The sequence below is a fragment of the Astatotilapia calliptera genome, chromosome 5 (genome assembly GCF_900246225.1).
Source record: "Astatotilapia calliptera chromosome 5, fAstCal1.2, whole genome shotgun sequence".
In the NCBI taxonomy this organism is placed as follows: Eukaryota; Metazoa; Chordata; class Actinopteri; order Cichliformes; family Cichlidae; genus Astatotilapia; species Astatotilapia calliptera.
The window spans coordinates 19,401,643-19,421,581 of record NC_039306.1 but is presented as its reverse complement, the minus strand read 5'-3'; the positions used below and the strand labels follow the sequence as shown (position 1 = coordinate 19,421,581).

The 19,939-nt window shown below is 39.0% G+C and overlaps 1 protein-coding gene across 1 annotated transcript in view; it reads right to left on the bottom strand.

Annotated features, from left to right (window-relative positions):
* cacna2d3 (calcium channel, voltage dependent, alpha2/delta subunit 3) overlaps positions 1-19,939 on the bottom strand; it is a 36,707-nt gene that overhangs the window by 6,644 nt on the left and 10,124 nt on the right. The window contains exons 7-32 of the mRNA XM_026167834.1: positions 17,505-17,667; positions 16,814-16,945; positions 15,272-15,332; positions 14,591-14,741; positions 14,301-14,375; positions 14,108-14,197; positions 12,178-12,291; positions 11,095-11,173; positions 8,354-8,487; positions 7,912-7,929; positions 6,306-6,377; positions 5,468-5,548; positions 5,309-5,383; positions 4,296-4,379; positions 3,937-4,008; positions 3,777-3,838; positions 3,619-3,686; positions 3,252-3,297; positions 3,043-3,140; positions 2,796-2,889; positions 1,345-1,440; positions 1,106-1,227; positions 467-544; positions 321-382; positions 186-230; positions 33-95 (exon numbers count right to left, since the gene is read on the bottom strand). Coding sequence (XP_026023619.1) covers positions 33-95; positions 186-230; positions 321-382; positions 467-544; positions 1,106-1,227; positions 1,345-1,440; positions 2,796-2,889; positions 3,043-3,140; positions 3,252-3,297; positions 3,619-3,686; positions 3,777-3,838; positions 3,937-4,008; positions 4,296-4,379; positions 5,309-5,383; positions 5,468-5,548; positions 6,306-6,377; positions 7,912-7,929; positions 8,354-8,487; positions 11,095-11,173; positions 12,178-12,291; positions 14,108-14,197; positions 14,301-14,375; positions 14,591-14,741; positions 15,272-15,332; positions 16,814-16,945; positions 17,505-17,667 — 2,235 coding nt within the window. The remainder of the gene's footprint in view (positions 1-32; positions 96-185; positions 231-320; positions 383-466; positions 545-1,105; positions 1,228-1,344; positions 1,441-2,795; positions 2,890-3,042; positions 3,141-3,251; positions 3,298-3,618; positions 3,687-3,776; positions 3,839-3,936; positions 4,009-4,295; positions 4,380-5,308; positions 5,384-5,467; positions 5,549-6,305; positions 6,378-7,911; positions 7,930-8,353; positions 8,488-11,094; positions 11,174-12,177; positions 12,292-14,107; positions 14,198-14,300; positions 14,376-14,590; positions 14,742-15,271; positions 15,333-16,813; positions 16,946-17,504; positions 17,668-19,939) is intronic.

The following is a 19,939-nucleotide window of genomic DNA, read 5'->3' as shown; positions in this document are numbered from 1 at the left end:
GTCCTTTGATGTAGTTTAGTTGCACACAGTACCTGAGACTGTTCTTCTGTAACAAGAATAAATCCATTGTTGTCAATGAGATAACAGTTGATGTCCTGTTTGAAATGTGGATATAAAGATCATAGTCATATTTTCTTCTAATACCTTTCAGCACTCCTCAAGTCAGAATAAAGAAGCTTTCTTACCTCATTATCGCAGCTAATGCTACATTTTCCATCCAGAGCTGTACACTGAGCATATAAAGGACAGGTTAGTTTCATGCATAATCATGAGGCTCACTTTTGTATGAAAAACTGTTGTGACACTTGGTGTGTTGTTACCTGTCTGCAGGCAGTCCAGAACTTCTTCTGAAAGTATTCAAGCTTCATTTGGATCCCTACAGCTGAGAGCAAGACCAAGCAAAAGTGAGCTTGGACATAAGTGCAGCTAGAAACTAAAGATATGACAGAATATTCAAACTCATTACCAGCAACAATTGGAGATTTCCTGTCATCGAGGAGCTGAATTGCTGTGCTGGCCAAAACCACACTTTTATTTTCTAAAGCTGGAGGAGAAAAGGAGATAAATACAGCTCAAGTTATAGTTTCTGTTCACTAGATGGCACCCTTTACCCGGCAACCGCACAATAAACCTAGTAATGGAGTTCAGTCTGGTCTTTTTTGCAGCCAGATGACTATAATAATTTGGAAATGGGTTCTGTGACAGAACATTTCAGGTTATGATGGCAAAGCCTGGCTGGATGCAGTCATTATTAACAGGGGAAAGGGGGGAAAATGTCCCGGAGAAGGAAACTGAGATCTCTACCCTCCAGATAGTAGACAGCACGTGAGCCACATTAATGGCAGGAAAGCTGTGAGGGAGATGAGCATCCCACCAGTAAAAACCACAGTCCATAACAGAGAGAGAGACGTAGAAAGACAAGTTAATGCCTACAGCAACCAAATGAATTTGCAAAATGTACAGTGTGCAATGCTGCATTGAGATGAACTTGTATATTAGAAGATACAGGAAAATTTACCAGCATTGTGGAGATAAATTCATGTTTTGTACATTTTTGTACAGGCTCATAGAGCTGATATTTCACACTCCATAATGTTCTGCATACCTGTGCTGAAGGGGATGGAGTAGACAAATGTGCCGGGAACCTGCTCTGCTGCTCTCTTGTACCACAGAGGGAAGTGATCAGCATTAAACACACCCTCCTTGTCCTCTGCTGTCAGGAAATCTCTGAGGAAGCATGCAGAGTGAAACTGAGGTGAAGAGCAAAGGATTAGATTCATCAAGTACAATCACAGCCTCACCTCACGCTGAATGGTTAGAGAAATGTTGAGCGGTGGCACTCACCTGTTGGAGAGCTGATCAACGGGTACAAACAGGTTGGTTCTCGAAAGACCCGTACGTGTTCCCAGAAAAGCAATCTCCACTCCTTTGTCTGAGTTTCTGTTGATTGATTTTAAAGCAGTGAGTGCATGCCACAAAAATATACCTGCGCTTTGATTTTACACACTTTCCCTGAACATTTGTGATTGATTTAATGCAGCATGTAATTTAAATTTCTCTTTGAACACAGTATTTGACAAACTGGGTATTTTTACATAAGAGTTAACTTAACACGGATGTTCTTATTAAGTTCATACTTGATTGCTTTTTAGTTATCCATGTAATTATTCACATATGACTTCTGATGCACTTAGTTTGATATTTTATTGGCAAAATTATTTATTTGTGACAAAAAATATTCAGCAGCTTTATCAAAAGGAAATTATCATCAGTTGCAAACATGCATACACATCTTACACATTATTCCAGAATTCAAAGTGTTGCATCATATCCTGTAACAGTGTAATAGTTGATGAAGAATTAGCTTCAGCAATATCAGCCAAAAACTGAATTATACAGATGTATTAATTTGAGTCTTACAAGGCATATCTTTTTAAGGTATGTATAATTTGAACAAAAGATGTTATTTAGAATTAAATAATTTCATAATGTGTCAGAGATTTATAAATACTAGTAATAATTAACTTCATATTTGGGTAAATGCTTCTAAAGTATTAAAGTGATCAAACCTCAGCTACATCGAAGCACCTCTGTGCATATGGCACTAACACAAACAGCACTTCTGACTTTGCTGGTAAAAGATGGCGACTGGATAATTGCTGCACTCCTACTTGCAACATGGAAAGTTTTGCAATCCATCATATCAGCATAGTCAATTAAAACTTAATTTAGCGTCGTGTACACATGCCACCAGATGGCTGTTTTTAACTCCCTGAGGCAACCACAAATTTTCTTAAATGCACAGTAATATATACCCCTGTGACTGATTAAATGAACACTAAAATCAAATAAATCATATTGTTTTATAATTTAAAAAAATGAAACATATTGCATATCATAATTTTGAGGTTTGGGGGGGCTTTTTTTTAACTTCTACAATCTAATCTTATTTTAATGTTCTTTTATTCAACATGTGTGTTGAGCATAATCTTTATGTGTTTAAATGTATTCAATTATGTGGAATGCAATGTTTTTTTTAATCTATGTTTTTAAAAGCAGACCCCAGGAAGACAATCTGTGCCTTCCTAATAAATAAACAAAACAAAAGATGTCAGTATTTACCCAGCAAACCTGCTGGGCTTCTGTAGGAACCCTTCACCCTTCATTTACAGTGACATTTAAGAGTGCAGATGAATTACAAGCAATCTTGTGATAGTTTGGTATATAATGATAATCATATTATTAATGCTTTATTCACAACTATATCTCAGGAATAGGTACCTAAAGTTTCTTACTCTGACTTGTTGAGAGCCAATCCAGTCCAATAGGCCTCGAGCGGAGCAGTGACCACAGCATCAAATAAAACCTCCTGGATCAGCTCTCTGTCACCTGTAACATCAGAGGATAACATGGGTCTGATTAACTGTATATCCATCTCATTCAACATGTTTTTGTCTTGATCACACTTGATAGGATAATTACATTTCAGAAATTATAGGCTGCTTGTACTATGACTTGCTTATGTGTCACTTTATGTCTTACATTTGAGGTGCGGTCTGCGGCCCGTCATGAAGAGTTTAATAGCTTGAATCTGGGTCAGGTGACGATGTTCATGCTCCTCCTCTATGTTGCAGTAGGTCCTGCATCCAAAAGAGCCACACTGTCAGACCACAGGCCTCAGGATCCCTGGTGATCACAAAGGGGTAACCTACATAACGCATGAATGCCCACTCCCATAACCCCTGTGTTACCATTCGTCTGCCAGGGCGACATCTGGCTGTTCCAGATCACGGAGCCCTGAAAAACACAAGTCAGTAACGCTTCAGCAATGCCGATCTGCAATGACTGAAACACAGAGTAAATTTACATGTGCAAGGATTTTTATCATTAGAGAAATTTGGTTATGTGTTCCTGATGTAAACGTCTTACTTTGTTGTGTTGGTACAAAAACTCATGTATAAATGGATATAAATAACCAGGTTTTATATATTTCCTGTAAATGCCACATTCTCAGGATACTCACTACAGGATACTGTAGTAAGATCTTCCTCACAAGCCATTTCTTCATGTATTTGTGAAGTATTCAGACTTAAAAGTGTAAATCAAAGAGTGGAGTACCTGCTTCGAGCGACACATTTCCTCTGAAGAAGTACTTTCCGTGACCTCTTGAGAGAGCTACTCCGACACTAGAGGCACGCACCGAGAAGAACATTAGCCTGAGTCAGTCAACGTTTGAGTAGAAGTGAGACATGAATGTAATAAAACTTTTCTTCCACCTGAATGGAGTTCCTTTGATGTCAGTGTAGTAATAGTCATTGTGCATCTTTAGCACACGCCTCTGAAAGAATAACAGATTCATTCCCTCAGTTCAGAGACAACAAAGAGAACATTCTCATTTGTTATGGAGACACTAAGCGTCTTTATCTGCAGCCTCACCCCTCTATCCACAGTCTTCTTCACCTCCATAGAGAAGGTCCCTGTCCTCCTGTTCACCATAGCATTGCGTAACTAGAAGATAAAGCAGAGAGGGCAAGGCTGGGTCACTGATCATACTACCAGCCGGATTTCAATGCAATTGCACTGTGTTGCAGAAAACTGAGCAATCCCACCATGGCAATTCGTATGCTAATTTGATCTAATAGAAGCCTTTGCCATTACCGAACAAAGTAATAAATGTGTAATTACAGTGTGTAATGAAGTCACTGATTTGCTTAATATTGCAGATCCAAACACATTTAGTGGTTCATATTCTACTAAACATAAAGGCTTAAAACGATATGAATTTTGGCACATACTATGCCATCTTTGTCTTCCCATTCCACCTCCGAGAGATCCACACTGCTGTAGTTGGGCTTCCTCCTCTTCTGACCCTCCTGATACTGCATAGAGGAACACAGCATGCACAACTTAGTGACCTTTTTAGTGTAATATTATTTTATTTGAACTAATAGCTTAACTTAGGTTCAAACATGTCATCTTATCTAGCCTTATTCATCTGTTAAACATACACATAAGACATAATTTTCAAATGCATGAGCCAGATATTAAGGAAATAGATCAATTTAGAAATCATTATTTTTCACTGTAATCTGTCTTTCATGTTGCACTTTCAGAATTAAGACCTACTCTTATTTATCAAGTGCAGTTATTGAGGTTTTGCTGAGTAATTATTTAACAAATCGACTGTGAAATGAACACTGTCAGGTAAATTAAAAATAATTAATATGATTGATAGAAAATCCACGCTCAAACAACTCTACATCGATGCATTAAACTTTAACATGTCAAACTTTGCTACTGAATGTAGTCCCGATCCACATGAAACAACAAGTCAATGACTACGACCACAGCACAGTTTTAGCCACAAAGAGACACAAAGAACCAACACAGACCAACACACACACGCACACACAGTTGCACAGAGAGGAATAGCACTAACACTGGCACACACAGATCCACTAGCACAGCCATAGCTCCCGAGGAACCAACGGTGCCAGGGCGAGCGGCTGTGATCTCTGCCAGCGAGTGTTAAGTTACCTCTGGGAAATCTCAGGCCAGCCAGCCCTATGAATGGCCTTTATCCCTGCATGCATACATCAAAGGAAAAGGTGGGGATTACAGACTATACGAGCCCATGTAGCCTCCTAACCAGATAACACATTTGTCTCTGCGTACCCTCGTGGGAGGTTCATATTTTTGGTTATGCATACAATAGCATGGACAAAAGAAAAAAAGGAAAAATAGGGTCAAGTCAGGGAATGCTGTGAGAATGTTCAGGTGTAAAAATAATGCTAAGAAAGTGAGTTACCAAAGGCCTGAGGTCCGGATGTATCAGGATGTAGCCATTGTTTGTGATGGCAAATACATATCCATGGATCCCTAACTAGAGACAGAAAATGAGATACTTAAGGCAGAATGAAAATATGCATATGAATACATTAATCTAGCCCAAGACAGCTGATTGTACCATATGTTTGGGGATGAGCTTCATCAGCTCCTGCAGAGGGATGTCTGTTCCTACCACCCCCAACAGAATACCCTGGTTCTTCTGCATGAAAAGATTCAAAACACATACACAACTTTAGATAAAAACGGCGTTTAATATTCAGTCACCCAGCAGTGGGAGGATATCATTGCTCTAGTAAAAGGTGTTTAAAGTATGAAAAAGTAAGTTTAGTCTTTGCTTTGCATAATTTAAATGAAAGAGAAGGGGCATTTCACCTTGTCAGTTTGGTAATTCAGTCCACCAGGGGTGTTTTTAAGGTATATACAGAAGATAAAGTCAGAAAGAAAAATACTAAGGTCTGGTGCTCGCACTCTGATTTCAATTTCTCTTTATTGTTCATTTTTTTCAAAAGTTTAGATACAAAAGTGTCTTTTTGTCAGAATTTTTACACCAAAGAAGCCATAGTTTGACAAATTTCTTGTATTCATATAGATTTAAAGTGGACCTATTATGTTCATCAGCCCTACATTTATATGCCTGAAACCAATTAGAATAGCTTTTTCAAAATTTCCATATTAAAAACAATCTTTAGTTATCAATACCAGAGCTTTACAAAGCCTATAAGTTTATCCATGACCCTAAAACAAGCAGTTTGAGCACCCCTTGATCATTTTTAAAACAACTTTCTTCTGACTGGCTGTTCTTTAAAAAAGAAGATTTGAACATCAGGGGAGTTTTTGCGCCCACATCCACATATAGTGATTGATCTCACCCACAGAGACGCGACACACAGCCGTTATGTGAAATTTAATCATCAAAACACCTAGTAACTAGCTAATAAATGCTATAATTGACTCACAGTTTCATTCTTTGTGCTGAAGACAGGCATGGCCACTGTAGTTGTCAAAGTTGGGCCCGATTTGTCGTTCAACTGAAAAAAAAAAAGACACAGAAAAAAGCAAAAGAGGACTTTATTATTTATAATAATAAAGCAAGGGAAGAAAAATTGTATTGAAAAAAACACTCTCTCCCCTAGATAGGCTCTGATAATCAAACATAATTAAAATAACTTTTCGTTTTTTAATTAAAAGCTCTGAAACTGACAGGAGCCAACAATGCATTCATCCACAGAACATAAAACTTTCATTAAACTTTCTTCACCATCACATTTGATACATTTTAAGACAAGTTACATACAAAGCATGCTGCCTATGTTTATGTTGACACATTTTGTTTATCATCAGTACCTAAAGTCCTGCAAAATTATATTAATGATATAGATTATGTAAAAATAATAAATCTGAACCACCCAATAAAGTAGTTAATTGGTAATAACGATACAGCCTAAGTTACATATAAGTGTGTTATTAATGTATTTATTAAATGTGTAAAAATTGATCCCATAACACAAGACTGATGTGAAAGGCAGGGGCGGAATTTATTCCCTTCACATAATATATAACTGTAGCATCCAAACGGTCCTGAAGAATTACATGTAAAATGAACTGAGACTGGTTAAAGCCTTTAACTTGTCAGACCTGAACCATGTGCGGCTCATGTGCTCAGGAGGATGAAGGCTGACATCAGCGCATGAGCACCATTAAAATAGGTCTGCCTTTCCCTCACATTGTGAAATGGTACAGCTGAGCATGCCTGTGTCCGTGTTTGTGCATGAGCGTGGTTGATGTTCAGGTTGTGTGTGTGTGTGTGTGTGTGTGTGTGTGTGTGTGTGTGTGTGTGTGTGTGTGTGTGTGCGTGTGTGCGTGCGTGTATATATGAAGCCAACGAGCTGTGAACTGCTGTGTGTACAAGCTGGCTTGACAAAATGAAGAATGGAGGCTCCTTAAATTCATCACAGCACACAATGGAAGAGAAAACTGGCCTGCTTTAGTCCTTACAACCATACGCACACAGGTACAGCAATGGACACCTCCATCGCTCTCGCTCTCTACCTTCTTTCCTTCTTTCCTTCTTTCTTGGTCTCTCCTCCAGTGTCAGTTTTATTATGGGCTTTAGGAGATAAAGTGCAATGATCCACAGAATGATGAATGGTGTGTCTGAGGCTGAGATACAAGAGCACACACTGCAGAGGACAATCTCCCAACCCTTTCTGTATGTGTGTGTAAATGTATATGTGCGTGTGAGAGGGAGAGTGTGTGTGTTTTAGTGTGTGCATGCTTATTGCCTCCATATTGGAAAGAAAGACAATAAATGCTCCTCTGCTGTTTGTGCCCCTCAGAGCAACCCCCCGACTGAAGCATGATGTCGAAAGGCGAGAAACAATGGGCAGGTATTTAACCTCTCAAGTCACTTCTGCTTCATATAATATGACTTGTACTGGCTGATACTGAATAAAAAAATTTTTTATATCCTGCCCATGATGCCTTTTCTGGTCCTACTTCAGAACCAGATCCACAGCACAAGGCCAGTTCTTGCACAAGAAAACGAAAACTTTGCTGACGTACCTTGTGGGCCAGGGAAAGCTGATGGGGAAGAAGAGATACACAAGGATTGAATCATCAGTGAAATAAAATCTGCATATTCTGCATCGACTTTGTGGACACAGATGCACACTGGGGGGAAAAATCCATGCAGATTAATGAAGCTCATAATGAGGAATCATTCCAGCAGCATGAGGAGTAATGATGAGAGAGCAGACCCACACATGTGAATACTCATTGTACAGTACAAGAGATGGACAACACAGCATGAAAACCTCATATCATGTAGAACAGCAACAGGATACAGCATTTAAATGTCTCTGAAACAGACAGTTCGACAAATCTGTTGCTTTATTTCTGATGCTCAGGTATTTTATGAACAACGCTTTCACACCAGAAAACTATTGTATACTTGAATAATGAACCAGTAATATTAATTAATGTACAATACTTAAGATATACTTACAGCACTGTCCACGTAAGCCTCAGTCCACACTGTGTCGTGCTCATGATCGATAACCTTTGGGCGGCTCATGACATGAAGATATCTCATGACGTTTTCCTGAACATCAGCTAAGGTTGAGATCTGACTAAAATATCCTGCAATGACACACACACACACACACACACACACACACACACACACACACACACACACACACACATTAACCCACAATCACAGCAAACACACTTCTGCAAGAGGAAGGATGTGATCCATAAACTCATTAAAGAACAGCCCAACATGTGGAGTATTTAACACATCAAACGCAAAATTTACATCTAGTGGTTGGAACAACAGTTCCTTTACTGAGGTAAAGTTAAAAAAAAAATACAAGTGAAAACTCCAAGTTCGCCAAACGCATCAATGAACAATCATTCATAAAATGGATCTACAGGAATTTTCATCTTAAGTACAGACAACACGATGTAGAAAATCACAGCTTACTAAGCGGAGCATCTATGTGTAAACTATGCCGTTAGGGAGGGTCCTTCACACTCCCGTATCTAATGTATTCATATGTGTTATTCTTTTAAACTTAATTATTAACATTTTGCATAAGTGCATTAGAGACTTCCTGATGCTTTTTTTAATCAACTATCATGACCATAGTATTAAATTCCTGCTTATTACACAGAAACCACCACAGGTGTTTCCTGGTAGTCATTACTATTCTTTAAGTGTGTTTTAAAAGTCTATTACCTGGCTATTAATATGTTATTAAGTAGAAACAAGCTGGTTTGCATTTTACAGCTATGTTTTCTGCTTATTATGCAGAAACTACCCAAGATATTTCCAGGTAATAGCCTCACAAACACACAAGTTTGCTTTAATGGGATATTCGTATGTTATTAAATAGAAACAGGCAGTTTTGCATTTTGCAGCTCTGTTTCCTGCTTATTACACAGAAACTACCCTGGCTAATTGAGTGGTTATAACTTAGAAATGACCACCTTATCTCTTTCTTGTTACCCTACAATTACCACTTTATCACAGAGCTATATGTCCACATTGTTACCCCAGTTTTGGGGCCCTTATTATCCTGTTACATAAATTTCAGAGTACTATTACTCAACTCTAACCACTGTTGCTACCATGCTGGTACTTGGATATTATGTAGTTATTACTTTAGTAATTGCATAGTAATAACTTAGAAATTACTATATTATTACGCTCTTGTTTCCGCTTTGTTACCCTACTATTTCCCCTTTATTACCGAGCTGTGATAGAAAGTGGTACCGAGTTTCCTGATGGTTATGTGGGAGTGTTTGAGTTATATGTGCGTCCAAGCCTGAGATAAACTTTGCAGTTTTTCCCTCTGCCCCACTTCATTCACTGCAGCAGCACATTCCTCCCACACAGCGTGTTTGGCTTTGTTTGTCAACCCTTTACCATTCGTTTAATTTCTAACAATTTAGCCCTACTCTTTTAGTGTGAGGCTAAATCCAACCTTTGCTAACATGATCTAGGTAAGAGGAGAGATAAGTTTAAAAGATATTACAGATCGCTGGTGTGTAAACTCCTCAGCATCCTTAGACAAATCAAATGTAAGGACACCACTGGGGATGGTCTTCAGTCTAAGTCCATTTATGAATGCAAAAAATAATATTTTAAATTTAAACTTTACATTAAAACTTTTTAAACTATTATATGTTTTTGCATGTTTTTATTCACACAATTAATAAATTCTATTAGATTTATTAAGGTGATGTGGTGCACTAAAAAAAAAGAATTCTGAATCCTAAAGCTAATACAATTTCAACATGCTGCACATTTAAATCAGCTCATAATACCCACCGTGTGTAGTTTTTAATGACTTAACAACCCAACATATATCCATCAATCCATCCATTATTTCAATAGCTACTTATAAAATTCAGGGTCATGGGGAGGCTGAACCCAGCTGTCACATTTCAACATTTCCAGGAAAAATGACCCAGCTTTGAACTCACTGTCTTCACTGATGTCAACAGAAATGTCAGCAAAGTATAAGATTGCACAAAACAGTATCTCTCAAATATTTTGTGTATATATTCCATGTTATTTGACTATTATTGGTGTGTTTTAAAACTTCTACTGATTATATTAAAATTAAGTCTAAAATAGCTTTTAATTCAAATATGGTTCCAAACCAAAAGAAAGTACCTCAAAACTGTGTTAAAGTACACTACTGCCCTCCTGCTGATGTCTCTGCTGGATTGCACAGAGCCAGTGTTTCTGTTTAAACTGAGTGTCACCTCCTGCTGTTGCTGACAATGTTTTATATCAGACATGTTGGGTTATAACGCAGCAGTGGCCTGTATGGGAAGGAGGTTTGTGGCTTGTCATTCCACAATCCCTCTGTGATCTGTTTTCCTGGCTGTGACTTTCCCTTCCAGAGGGCACTCATCTGGAGCGTTGACGCGAGGGAGCCATCAGTAGTGAGCAGCCAAGAGGAAGACACTGACAGGAAGAGGGATTAGAGCAAATTGACCTCTGACCCTCCCGAGTGCCACTTCATTGCCTCTTGGCAGAAAGAGTCTGAGCAAGCACATGCATATGCGTGCACACACACACAAAACACACAGAGCTACACATACATGTCCAAACCACACAGACCCCAAAAATCCTTAATCTATCATATTATTGCACACAAGCGCAGCATCAGACCCTGTTTGACACTCTGATACGAAGCTGTCTTGGAAAGTGTTTATCAAAAGGTCTCCAACCTTTGTTGGCACAAGCCATCCATTTAAGGTTATCAGCAAATGCAGACTCTCGTCCAATCAGGTAAGGGAATAACCGGACCTGTTTAAAGGACACATAGATGACAAGAGTTTTTGAGAAAGAAGGATTAAAAAACATGCAAAGTGATGTATCTCCTCAGTGCTTCATCTTCCTGTCCTGATTCTATCTGGTTCTGGAGAAGGAGGAAGCTATATGTTCTTTTAAATTCTCAGGAGGAAAGTGTGTCTTTGCACTTTTCTTTTTTAGGCCAATCCTTTTTAGTTTATTTTAATTTTTTCATCTTTTTTTTGAGTTTATGTATTCAAATTAAATTAATTTTCCTTTGTTATTGTTTGGGCATGGGGGCATGTACAACTGTCCTTCTGAAGAACGCTGCGTGACACTTTGCCAGACCTGTACGGCTCATTGGCTCCAGATGCTTTGCTAAGCAGAAAGCATATAGAAAACACTGAAAAGCTGCCATATAGCAGCCCTCAGGGTGTATTTGCGGGGTGGGTGGGTAGGATGAAGGGGGGGTGCCCTGCCAAACACTGCCCGGTGCTCTGCCAAAAGCCCCACACATATGCTTCACAGGACTGAACAAAAGCCCTTTAGCTGTTGTTTTTATGGCTCTGTGAGCTGCACAGCAGTTCATTTCATTTTAACTGCATTTAGGTCTTACTGAGAAAGACCAACAAAAGATTTTAAACCCAGTATTGAATCCACGAAGAAGTGTGGGGAGAGCACAGCAGAGGGGTAAGAGTCCTTTGAGCCTGAGCTGCTTGTACATGCAGTGCCCTTGAAAATAATTAATTTCCCATGCTTTATTCCCTGAGCTGTAATTCATCAACACACTGAAAAACATCATATTGACAACGATTTTTACACGAGTGATAATGAATTAAGAAACCAATTCCTCAAAACATCAGACCGGAGCTCCGGCTGGGATAATGTAAAATGTACATTTGATGCAAGAAAACTGCAGTGCAAGCAAAAAACTGTGATGCTTACAATTTAAAATTAGACAGAAAAGACAGTGTGATGGAGACGAATAGAAGGAGAGAGAGACAGCGGTTAAGACTCACTTTTCTTTCTGGCCAGTTGTATTTTTCAAAAACATCGTCATACATCTCAGTTGCCCCATCAGTGACGAGCATTATGGCCTGACTGCACACGCTGCCACGACCAGTCTGATTGAACTAAAGTACAAGGGGGGAAATGCATGAGAGTAACATAGCATAACAGAAAAATCAAACAATATCTATGATGTTATTTACACATGAAATAAATAGAACTAGCATTATGTTGAAGTAAATAAACCTGAAAAATGTGGCTCACTTGACTCAGATGCAAGAAGATGCAGTGCAGTAATTAAGTGGCTTATTGACTTGTAGCAGTGTAAATGTGAAGAACCACAGGAGTGTGAAGAGACAAGATCACAGGACAAATCCTGCTGAGCACACCTGTTCTTAACATATAATATGCATCTTTTCATTTCTGTTGTCATTGGAGGACAACAAACAGAGACTGTGGCTGTATGTGTGAGGTCAGCATGACTCAGTGTCAGGAAAAACAAGGAAAAGGATGAAACCCTTGGCAGGTGCAGGTATTAAAAATTAGTTAGAAACATACAGCAAACTCTTCTGATTGGGTAACTTTGGGTAAGGTTTCATCTAATATTAGAAAACGGAAAGAATGAAAGCAGTGACTAATGTGATCATCCACCACATCTGAATGTTAAAAAATGGTTTTAGTTCATCGTGTGTTTTGCTGACAGGAGATCTTTTAAACTGTCAAAAGTAAAACATGAGAGTGGCGACAGTGAATCAGTATAAACATGATCAGGAACACCAATTTTTTACTTTGATTAGTTAGACCTGTGCCTTTTCTGACAAATGCCAGCAGAAAGCTCAGTTGAGATGTTGCGGGATGCCTTTCCAGCTGTGGTTGTTCCTCATTTCAGGCTGTTGACTTGCTCTTGTTTTCTGACAAGCATCCATTCTTTCTTATAAATTCTAAACTCTTGCTGTTAAAGAGTTAAATCCATATTATTTTTTTTAGAAAATATATTATAAATTAGTATTGGCAGAATGTTTTTTGTGTTTGCTGTTTTATGGTACTTTTATATCACTAGCTTTGTAAAGCAGTTTGTGTGTGTGCTTCTCAGCTTTACTCTCATCCATCTCACCAGGCCTCGGTAGAAATGCTGCAGAGCTTGTCAAGTGCAAAGTGTTTCTCTGTGATTCGGTCTATGATAGGATGCATTGTGACTTTATTCACTGTGCAGCGGTGTAACAGTGAATTTCGATGGTAAGCTACGGGCTACCTGATTACCATATTCATTGCAGAGCTTTAATTAATCTGACAAATGCAGAGGTAAAAGCTGCGCTCCCTCAGCTTCAGCAGCACTGCCAAAGCTTGCCTGAAAACAGGGAGATAAAAGCAGTGCGGCGTGGCTCCTGGCCTTATCTTCTTTGTGTTCCAATCACACGTTATTAATCATTGACGTTAATTAGAGCCATTAATCACAGTTCAGAATAGATGTGTCTGTGTTTGGAGGGTGGAACGGGGATTGCAATGGAGCATTTCGATGGGCGGCACACCTCCCAAATGCTCGAATATATTTGACTAGAGTGTGCTACTTTTTATGATTAGCTCGGTGTTGTACTTGGAGCACATTCTGACAGTGAAAACAAATGTGGCTTGTAAAATGAAAGTTTCCCTTGTGTTCGGGTCAAATGGAGCACTTGAATTAAATGAGAACGAAGAAGCATTTGTCTTATGTGGGCACGTGCAAAAATTCATTATTTTTATGTCAAATTAATCAATAAATGAATTAAACTTTTTATAATAAAATTACAAATGCTAATAATCCAACATTAAAATGCAATCAGAAAATCAGAAGCTGTTTCACCTCCTTTGTAATAAGTTAATTTATTAGAGTATAGACTGAGAGGATGTTTGAAAGATTTGTCATTAAATGTCAGTCACAGTTTTTTTTTTACTGGAACTTACATCACTCAGGATCATGAAAGCTTCAGTCAGAGCTTCACCAAGCAGTCCGATCCCTTTGGCAAACAGCTTGTCCAGATGTTCACGGAAATGCTGACACATAACCACAAAAGTGGAAGAAGAAGTTTTTCAACTTTAGCTGCGTGAATTCGACCTGCTGCGAGACATATATTCATTAGTTTTAATAGGGACTCACGTCTTTATTGGTTCTGTCGGCCCGGACCAGCGTACCATTCAAACAAGGCTCCACATAGTGGATCTCCTGATTATACTGTGGGAGTATAACAACCATTTAAACAGAAGAGATTTAAATAACCAATCTTTGTTTTTCATGGATGACTGCGCTCCAGTTATGCCGAATACAAGAACATTGTAGAAACATCTAAAAATGTGTTCATTAAAGTAACAGAGAGGGCCTGAGATTACGCAGGAATGTGAGAATCATTAATTTAAAGAAGTAAATAGTTTGTTTCGACTTTAACTTACAGCAATTATGTTGAAGAAGTCATCATCTCCCAGTGTGTCTAATATGGAGGAAACAGTCTGTCTGGCAATGGTAAGCCTCAGCCCCTTCATACTTCCACTAACATCAACTAAGATCACAACATCCTTGGGAGACGTAGCGGCCTGAATGTACCTGTGAGACAGAGTTCACTTAAAGCAGGGGCGTCAAATATTTTAATTTATGGACCTTGTCTAGTTCAATTTAATCCAAAGGGACTAGGAAAAACCATCTATTATAAACAAAGTGTCTTTTTTTTTTCTTTTTAGTGCAAAAAAAAGTAAAGGTACATTTTGGAAAAGTGTCAGTTGTGAGTGTGAGTGTCTTTAAAAATTGAATGCAATTAGTGTCTTCGATTTCCCACATCTAGTCCGTCTGCTGTAATTGCATTCATTGTGCATTACAAATAATAGCGGTTGAGCTACAAAGGCACAAAACCTTCACATGTAATTGCAGCTAAAAAAAACCTTTCAGATGATGCCAAGATCTAAAAATTAACTTTTGAAATGTCTTCCTTTGTTTATGTAATTTTGACCTCCTCACACCAGGGATAGTAGGAATATATATAAGATGACTTACACACTTCCTTGGACAAATAGACTAATGACTTCTAGAATCTAGAAGCTGTGTGATGTACAAAACTTCTCAGGTACATGCAGGCTTACCACTTCCGATTTCTGCAGTCGAAGCCAATGACGCCATGCTCATCTGGATGCCACTTAACTCCTGGGGGGCAGATTCAGACAAATCAGAATTGGCAGAATTTTAAAGTAATAAAATAACATTGCTTCACAGAGAGCAAACACAAGCACACTGACAAGATATATTAACATGTAACAGTAATCAAAATATAAGTTCTTCATCTGTCAAGCCCTTCAGTAAGACACAGCATACTACATTGTTCCAGTTACAGATCATAAAGAGTCACACTATAGTGCGCTGGGTAATAAGCTACATATTGGGAGGTTTGTTAAATACGGTGTTCACCTTGCATGAATCTACATAAAAGACTGATAATGCACTATATTTTTAAAGCCACCAGATTTGTGAGGGGAAAAAAAACAAAGCTCTCCCACTATCAAATTTAGCCTGTGGGTGAATTTCTCTGAGCCACTGAGTGCTACTGTTACCAAAAAACTATTAAAAAGACATTACAAGCCGCATTGTTGCAGTGGGCAACATGTTCCCTCGTTATGATGAACACACTCAGTGTGGCTTATCTCGAGTCAGTCCCACATTAACCATCCTGATGCAGTAGACTCACGAGGCTCATCAAATCTGGTTTAATCTAAGGATAAAAACACTCACCACAAAATAGCTGTTGAGACCTATTTATTTAAAGTTTAAAAGCTGCAGTGCTTGAAAAACCAATGACACTAAAAGACTCGACATCTCTGCAAAAACTGAAAGCTCTAAAAGGATATCTGGGTCTGAATTAATTAAATTTTAATTTGTGAAGATATGAAAAGACATGAAAAACACACAGATGTTTGGCCATGAACAACGGCCACACACAAATATATTTGTCTTCTCAGTTAGTTTCTTTAACAGAAACCAAAAACACAACAAAAAATGAACAATCAGGCTGAAAATATTAAAAGTTAATATCTGTTTATGTAAATTTCTTTCCTCATTTAATGCAACGTGTTCCCAAAACAAAGAGCAGTATTGTGGAGTGAGTAATAAAAACATGAATACATATATTAGCAAAAGACTGATGAGAAACATTTGGCCTTTAAAGATTCCCCGTTATACATTAATCACATAAAGCCTACATCTGTTAACAATCTCAAAAGCCATTTCTCATCACTGCAGCTTCTCTACAGTGAACAGGCAGCCTGTTTTACATCAGCGTAACCGTCTGAATAACATCGTCTGGATCTAAGAGATGTTACTGAGTGTGGCTGCAGACCAACTCTGGCAAATTCAGATTAATTGCAGTCTGTATATATGCATCCTCTCTGATGGTCTGTAAAATTACAACATTAGCCAAATTACCCCTTTAGTAATTCAAAATCATTTGTTCTGATCAGTTTTTTTTTCACTGACAGTTGAGAGCTCCCATGGGATGCTCTCTCTCTCTCTCTCTCTCTCTCTCTCTCTCTCTCTCTCTCTCTCTCTCTCTCACACACACACACACACACACACACACACACACACACACACACACACACATGCAGACTGACAGACAGATTGGCAGCACTCACCAGGGTACTGTCTGAAGAAACCTTTGGCACTCCCAAAGTACTGCCAGATAAGCGTTGGATCTCTTTCATAATTATCTACAAACACTTTATTCAGGGCCTCAGACCAGTAAACCCCGTTCACTATATCAGGATCTGCAAATGGCGGCCACAGGGACACACACACAGGCATGGTGAAAGAAAGGAGAAAAAGAGAGAAAAGTAAATTAAATGGTGATAATGGTAACCATTCTGGTCACCATTACCGAGTGCATGGTTGACCTTTGTCCCTTATTGACCCCCCTGAAAGAGATACAATGCCTGTGACTAAATCATCCCTCCCTTCCTCCTGCTGGGTGACTCCCCTTTTGTGCTGTAAACAGAGAGTTATGGGGAGTCCATTAATGCTGAACAAAAGCCACACAGGCAATACACGGGAAGAGGTGAGAACAAGAAGCGACAGAGCAGCTACCATATGGGCAGCATCTTTCCAGAGCAGACTGCTGCTGCTTTCTTGTTATGTCTGGGCTCATATCGATCACCTATCTCCACTTCGCCCAGCCTGTCACACTGATACAGCTTCAGCTACCATTTCTCACTTTCACCACTTACTTTCCTCCCTCCCTCTCTCCTCCCCATTCATCAGCTTCCTGTAGGTGAATATCACTCACATAATCCTGAATTTAAGGCAGCCGCAGAGAAGAGGAATACACACCTTTGTTGTACATGTTGGTGGGCACCTGGACAACACTGAGGCTGAGGTTGACTGAGAGGTTATTGAAATGGTAATTGGGCTCCAGGAGGAACTCTCCTCCTAGCTCCACATTATTGCCCTCCTCATCCACTTCATTGATCAGCACAGCATTGAAGTATTCATACTGCAAAAAGAGCAGACACAACAGATATTAGACATACAGATATGTTAACCAAAGCCCGCAAAAACAAAGACAGAACAGTTACTGCACACACACGACAATAATAACAATATTTATGTTCATATTTAAAATATGTAGTGGGGGAAATAATTATTTTATCCACTGCTGAATTTGTAAGTTTGTTCACAAAGTAATGAAAAGTCTAGAAGTTTTATGGTAGTTTCATTTTAATCATGAGAGACAGAAAATCAACCACAAATCCAGAAAAAATGCATTGTATAAAAGTTAGAATTTGATTTGCATGTCATTTAGTTAAATACGTACCTGATCCCCGTCGAGCCAATCAGAAATTTGGCTGACACCGATTAGCTATTTGCCCATGTGGCACACAGATTACAATCAACCAATTACAGATACACCTGATCTCAACTCATTATGTATATAAAGCAAACTTGTACACAGAATTTCAACCTCTTGACCACTATGGGCAAGACCAAAGAGCTGTCAAAGGATGTCAGAGACAAGCTTGTAGACCTCTACAAACTAGCTACAAGACTATCAGCAAAAAACTTGGTGAGAAGGTGACAGCAGCTGGTGTGATTATTTAGAAATGGAAAAGATCTAACATGACCATAAATCGCCTTCTGTCTTGTGCTCCATGTAAGATTTTGCCTCATGGGGTGAGGATGATCATGAGAAAGATGGTGGATCAGCCCAAACTGCAAGGAGCTCATTAATGACCTGAAGGTAAATGAGACCACATTTACCAAGAACACAATTGCTAGCACACTAGGAAGTAATGGATCAAAATCTTGCATCACCTGTAAGGTTTTCCTGCTCAAAAAAAAAAAAATGTTCAGGCCCATATTAAGTTTGCCAGTGGACACTTAATTTGTGTCAGAGAAGACTTGGGAGAAAAAGCTATGATCAGATTCGGCTTAATTCAGTTTAGTTTTATTTATACAGCGCCTAATCACAACAACAGTCACCTCAAGACACTTTATAATGTAAGGTGGAAATGCTGCAATAGAAAACAGAAAATCCCAACAATCATATAACACCCTATGAGCAAGTGCTTTGGTGACAGTAGGAAGGAAAAACTCCCTTTTAACAGGAAGAAACCTCCAGCAGAACCAGGCTCAGGGTGGGGCGGGGCCATCTGCTGCGACCGGTTGGGGGTGAGGGGAGGCAGACAGGACAAAAGACATGCTGTGGAAGAGAACCAGAGTTTAATAATAACTACTGACTAAATGCAGAAAGGTGTATATACACAGGATTCAGGATCACCTGGTCCAGCCCTAACTATATGCTTTAGCAAAAAGGAAAGTTTTAAGCCTAATCTTAAAATTAGAGAGGGTGTCTGTGTCCTGAATCCAAACTGAAAGATGATTCTATAGAAGAGAGGCCTGAAAACTGAAGGCTCTCCCTCCCATTCTACTTTTAAAAATTCTAGGAACAACAAGTAGGCCTGCAGTGTGAGAGCGAAGTGCTCTAATGGAAGAATATGGTACCATAAGGTCATTAAGATAAGATGGGGGCTGATTATTTAAGACCTTGTATGTGAGGAGCAGGATTTTGAATTCTGGATTTAACAGGGAGCCAATGAAGGGAAGCCAAAACGGGAGAAATCTGATCTCTCTTTCTAGTCCCTGTCAGCACTCTTGCTCCAGCATTTTGGATTAATTGAAGGCTTTTCCAGGGGTTTTTAGGACATCCTGATAATAATGAATTACAGTCATCCAACCTAGACGTAATAGATGCACAAAGTAGTTTTTTTAGCGTCACTCTGAGACAGAATGTTTCTAATTTTAGAGATGTTGCGCAAATGGAAGAAAGCAGTCCTACATATTTGTTTCATATGTACATTGAAGGATATATCCTGGTCAAGAACGACTCCAGGATTCCTCACAGTGTTACTGGAGGCCAGTGTTATGCCATCCAGAGTAAGAATCTGATGAAATCCAAATCTAGCTCTTTGGCATCAACTCAACCTGCCATGTTTGGAGGAAAGAGAAATGCTTTGGATCTATTTTCTGCTAAGGGTACCAAACTGACGGACCAACGGATAATATCTTGAATGAGAACTCTTTTAGCCAAAACACTGAATCACGGATGGGTCTTCCAGCATCTTATCCAGAAAAATTAGGCATCTTAGACCCTAAACCCCAACCAAAATGACCTTTACAAATGTTAACACTCATGTGTGCTCTGTCTACATCTGCAGGTTCCAAACCATGAAACCAAAAGAAAAAATAAACAATGGACACAAATGGCA